General features: G+C 47.9%; 1 protein-coding gene across 1 annotated transcript in view; it reads right to left on the bottom strand.

The window, feature by feature from the left end:
- Positions 1-5,769, bottom strand: part of rpgrip1l (RPGRIP1 like) — a gene marked incomplete at its 3' end in the record, with an annotated part of 13,761 nt that overhangs the window by 6,445 nt on the left and 1,547 nt on the right. Inside the window, 11 exon segments of the mRNA XM_014022997.1 lie at positions 1,259-1,376; positions 2,030-2,194; positions 2,264-2,314; positions 2,386-2,492; positions 2,572-2,711; positions 2,967-3,040; positions 3,137-3,283; positions 3,363-3,468; positions 4,017-4,148; positions 4,256-4,355; positions 4,480-4,793. Coding sequence (XP_013878451.1) covers positions 1,259-1,376; positions 2,030-2,194; positions 2,264-2,314; positions 2,386-2,492; positions 2,572-2,711; positions 2,967-3,040; positions 3,137-3,283; positions 3,363-3,468; positions 4,017-4,148; positions 4,256-4,355; positions 4,480-4,793 — 1,454 coding nt within the window.

Genomic DNA, 5,769 nt, shown 5'->3' with positions numbered 1-5,769 from the left:
GAAGTGAAGAGGCCATGACATGAAGCTAATTTGATTGACACAACTCGCTACATCACCAAAATTGACAAGTTTTGTTGCTGTACCTATGTATATTTTTGACCCAGCAGATTTGGTGACATTTTCAGCAGACCCATAATAAATTTATGAAAGAACAAAATTTTATGACTGTTTTTTGTGACAAACATGTATGTGTTCCGATCACTCTATCACAGAAAAATAAGAGTTTTAGAACTTATTGAAAACTCAAGACAGCCATAACATTATGTTTTTTTACAAGTGTATGTAAACTTTTGACCACAACTGTACATTAAAAAATACATTTACGTACAGTAAACATGCCCCTGGGTGCTTTTTTTTTGGTCCTAGGACTGTTTTTTTAAGAAGTACATACCCAAAGTTGAGTAAAAAAAACATTTAAAAAGTGAATTTTGCATAATAGGTCCCCTTTAAATAACAGTGAGGGACGCTGTGGAAGAATTAGGCCACGCCCCCCAAATATTAGACTGTATTCCTGTAGAGGGGTGGATTAGGATCGACCATAAAGATGCAAATTGGCTAAAATATGTGGAATTTAGAAGTATGTCAACAGCGTGATGTGTGACTTCGCCACACTGCCATGACCACACCATGACCATACCATGACCACACCATGACCACACCATGACCACGCCATGACCACACCATGACCACACCATGACCACACCATGACCACACCATGACCACGCCATGACCACACCATGACCACACCATGACCACACCATGACCACACCATGACCACGCCATGACCACGCCATGACCACGCCATGACCACACCATGACCACACCATGACCATACCATGACCACACCATGACCATGCCATGACCACACCATGACCACACCATGACCACGCCATGACCATACCATGACCATACCATGACCACACCATGACCATGCCATGACCACGCCTTTCATTAAAAAGTCTGTGCTTGAAAACAAGTGAGATCAACTTATCTGTGTTCCAACACAATTTGTTGCTGATTAGGTCAAGAGGGACAGAGGTGGAGCTTTACAAGCAAAAAAGTTACTTCCTATTGTCAGGGGGCGGGGCTTTGATGATGTCATACAACCACATGGTATGGTCGGGCATTTAACATGGATGACTCATTCCAAGGTTTGGTGTATTTTAGCCTCTCTATGTGGAAGCCACAGCTACATTTTCAAAGGATCAACTTCAGTTAACTGGTTAATGAGTTGGTTTTCCTGTTCAGATGTAAATACCTTCCAGTTTGGAGATCTTTGCTGCCCTGGAGTCCAGCAGCTGAGCCTGCTGGGTCAGTTTCTGCTCGTACTCGACTCTGTCGCTGTTCATCCTCTGAACCATCGAGTCCAGCTCCGCCTGACGAGCAGCAGGACAGGAAACGGATCACACTGGGCTCAGCAGAGGCTCGAGAACCAGAAACAACAAACAGGAAGGATGAAAACTGAGACCGGTCACATCTTTTCTCTTGCGTTTAAGGAGCCAGGATGTTTTCAGCTTTAGAATGAGATCATGTCACCGTGGAAATGTTCTTATTTCCACAAACTTCCTCTGGGAATCACTGTTGGAACCAGTGACTCTATATTACCCAGCATGCTTTTCTTTCTTCTACGTTTCTGTCATGGCTGCCCCCAGCGGTTGCTACATCCTTGTAGCAGGAGGATAGATCTATTCCTAAACCCGCTTTTGATCTGATTATTGTGGCTGGAGCTGGCAAATGACAAGGAGACTGAAGGAGAAAATATGTGTTAGAATCAGAGAGGCTAGTGACTAGCATGGATAAGCTGGTGTTAGCATCGAAGAGGCTAACGACTAGCATACCATATAGTCGGACCTTTAATATTCAGGAGGATTGAGGGTTTAAATATTTTCATATAGAGCAAACAGGAAGTAGTTTGACCTAGATGTTCAAAGTAAAACTCATAAATCCTCTTCAAAATAAGAGTCTGATTCTGTCACAGCTTAGACCGGTACAAATGAGAAGCATGAGTTTGGACCCCCTCCTCCTCCACCTGGTGGTCTTTGCTGATCCGGCTCTCCAGGATCAGGAGGTTCCGGGTCTTCTCCAGCTCCTGGATGGTTTCAGCGTGAGCAGCTCGCAGCTCTCTGACGGAGCTCTCCGTGTCCTCCAGCTCTGACAGGAAGCTTAGATCTCCGCTCTTCTGGGATTTACGTTTCTGCGACAGGATGAGAGTGAAGTCAGAGCGAAACAAATGATGAGGAGTTGAGATTAAATAAAATCTTACTCTGATGAGCAGCAGCGCCTCGGTGAGCTCAGCCACGCTGTACTCTTCCTCCTTTAAAGCACAGAGACAACATCAGGACCTGGTCTCACTCAGGATGTGTTCTGGTTCTGACTGGTTCTCACTTTGCTGTAGAACTCCAGGCGCTTCGTCAGCTCCTCCACTTGCTGCTTCTGCTCCAGAAACTGAATCTGAAGTTTTCGACTCTCTTCTGCCAGCAGCTCGTTTTTATCTGGATGAAGATCAGAGAAACGTTAACTTGTTGCAGTTCAGAACCGGTCCACAGGTCCAGATCCGACTCGTTGACAGACCCCTCTCAGACTTCACTTTGTCCAGGATTTCCTTTTTGTCCACCAGGTCGGCGTTCAGCGCCATCTCCAGCTGAGCGATCTGTAACTTCAGCTGCTGCTCCTGAAGCTTCCACCTCTGCTGCTGGGAGACATCGAAGGCGCTGCGAACAGACACCAGAGTGCAGACTGAGCAAACAGCTGAAGCTGACAGGAGGTTTCCTTTTGATGGAAACAACTGTCAGGTTTCACTGGTTAAACACAGTGGAGCAACTTCACTGCACTTCCTTGTTCTTAGAATGACCCCGCCCCCTTTTGGTCAAAATAAATCTGTGAATCTGCCTGTGACAACATGAAAATAACAGCCTTAAAACTTCACCCTCTCACCTGTTCACCCTCTCACCTGCTCACCCTCTCACCTGTTCAGCAGTCTCTTGTTGTCCTCCTTCAGCAGCTCCCTCTCCTGCTCCAGCTCACTGATCTGTTGCTGCAGCTGTGAGTCAACAGGAAACAGGAAACAGGAAATGTTAAGGAGCGATTCGATGCCTCTGTAACCATGGTAACTGCTCAGCTGATGCAGGTGACTCACCTGCTCCAGGTGAGTCTTGGTCAGGTTCTTTGTCTGCAGCTGTTTGTTCAGCTCCAGACTCTTCAGCCGCTCCTCCTTCAGCTGAGCCGACAGCTCGTCCACCTTCATCATGGCTGCGTCGTGACTCACCTTCAGACTCACCTGAGCCTGGAAGCACAGCTCACCTGGTCACACCTGGATCATCACACCTGCTCTTGCTCAATGTGATCATGGGGGTCTGTCTCACCTCCTGCAGCTGCAGGAAGCGTCCCTCCAGCTCCGTCACAGTGTTGGACCTGCTGTCCAGCTGTTTCTGCTGTTTGATCAGAGACAAGTTCCTGCTCACCTGAGACCTGACAGGAAACAGGTGAGACAGCAGGTGAGACAAGAGACAACAGATGAGACAGGAGACAGGTGAGACAGCAGGTGAGACAGGAGACAACAGGTGAGACAGGAGACAACAGGTGAGACAGGAGACAACAGGTGAGACGGGAGACAGCAGGTGAGACAGGGGACAACAGGTGAGACAGGGGACAACAGGTGAGACAGGAGACAGCAGGTGAGACAGGAAACAACAGGTGAGACAGGAGACAGCAGGTGAGACAGGAGACAGCAGGTGAGACAGGAAACAACAGGTGAGACAAGAGACAGCAGGTGAGACAGGAAACAGCAGGTGAGACAGGAAACAACAGGTGAGACAGGAAACAACAGGTGAGACAGGAAACAACAGGTGAGACAGGAAACAGCAGGTGAGACAGGAAACAACAGGTGAGACAGGAGACAGCAGGTGAGACAGGAAACAGCAGGTGAGACAGGAAACAGCAGGTGAGACAGGAGACAGGTGAGACAACAGGTGAGACGATTGTTTACAGCTGGGAGCTCCAGACGTTCCCTCACACACCTGAGAATGGAGGTGTGCTGCTGTCGCTGCTTCTCAAGCTCCGCCTCCTTCTTTATCAGCTCCTCCCTCAGCTGCTCTGACTCTCCTTCCAGCTCCTCCACTCTGCTCCTCTGAGATTCCACCATGTTCTCCCTGGAACCAAAACAAACCATTTCATCCAGAACTTTACAGAACTTTACAGAACCGTTCAGCTGATCTGAACGCTGACTCAGGATAAATCTGCTCAGATCAGAACTTACAGGTTCCGGATCTCGGCCCGGGCCTCCTCCAGCAGACTGTGACCGTATCGAGGCAGCTGACCCGTCTGAGGTCTTCCAGCTTCATCTGAGTTCCTCAGACCTGCAGGAGACAAAGTCCTGAGTCCAGAAAGAACACGGGTCCTGTCCTGAACTCTCTGAGTCCAAACGGTGACTCTGTGGTTCTGTGGAGCCCTGAGGACTGGACGTGGACGGTGTGGACTCACCTCTGGGACGTGTTGGAGACGGGGAGGACATGTCGTCTCTGAGCTTCTTCAGGCCCGAGTTGACCCGGGGCAGGACGCGTTCGTACGGCGCCGGCCTGCGGCTCTGTGAGCTGAGGAGCTGCTGCTTTGCCACCAGGAGGCGCTGTTTCAGCCCCTCTTTGTCCGCCTGCAGCCCCCGCACTTTGTCCTGCAGCTCCTCCAGCATCTCCTCCATCTCCACGTCTCGCAGCCTGGAGGGCGGCTGGACCCCGCCTGCAGCCAGCTGCTCCATCCGCCCCCGGTCCTTCACCAGCCGCATCAGCTTGGTGCCCAACCTGGAGGAGGGCTCAAAGGTCAGAGTCAGACTGGCAGCTGAGAGGGACAGGGGCGGTTCTAGGGGCGGGGCTACAGGGGCATTGGCCCCAGCTGAAATCTGACTGGCCCCCTGAAGTGCCCCTGTCCTGTCACTCATCTGTCCTTTACCTGGGAGTGATGATGGTGGATGCAGTTCCATGTTCAAACACTAGAGGCGCTAATGAGTCAAATAGTAAAGTTCAGAATGAATCAAGCTGACAGAATTCTTCTTCTCTTCTTAAAATGTCAACAATCCTGCAGAAAGAAGTCTTTCAACTGACAAACGATGGCTGGATTTTCTCACATGTTGTGTGTTTGAACATATTTTATCTATGTTCAGTAAAATGTGTGAAAACCTGGTGAGAGTTTACTGTGCAAACGTTTGGTACCACTTTACAATAAGGCTCCCCTTATAGATGATTTATAAAGAGTTTATAGAGAGATTATTAATTCATTTGTAAGTTTACTCTTCATAAATCAGTAATAAATGAAACTGGACAGTTTTGTCTCTTTCTCGTCCTTAATTATTGCACAATAAACACTTATTAATAATTTTTAAAGTGTTTACAGATTGATTAATAACCTATTTATAAACTCTTTAAAAGCCATCTATAAGGGGAGTCTTATTGTAAAGTGGGTTTTTTTAAATTACATTACAAGTGTTTGAAGTGTAAAATGTATACACTGGGAGTTTGTGTGAAAGGATGTTGAACAAAGACTTGGCCCCTCTATGAATATTGTGGCCCCTTGATGGCCCCTGACTCAGAAAAACCCTAGAACTGCCCCTGGAGAAGGAGCTCATTAATGTTACATCTTTCATTTCAGAAAAAACTTCAGTGAAATAAATTATACTTCTGTGAAAAAAGTGAGTGAGCTCTGAATGACAGCTGAGCCGTGTGTGTGTGTGTGTGTGTGTGTGTGTGTGTGTGTGTGTGTGTGTGTGTGTGTGTGTGTGTG

Source organism: Austrofundulus limnaeus, unplaced genomic scaffold, assembly GCF_001266775.1.
Source record: "Austrofundulus limnaeus strain Quisiro unplaced genomic scaffold, Austrofundulus_limnaeus-1.0 Scaffold353, whole genome shotgun sequence".
NCBI classification, from domain to species: domain Eukaryota; kingdom Metazoa; phylum Chordata; class Actinopteri; order Cyprinodontiformes; family Rivulidae; genus Austrofundulus; species Austrofundulus limnaeus.
Note: the sequence above shows the minus strand (reverse complement) of the source record. Positions and strands in the feature narration are given on the sequence as shown.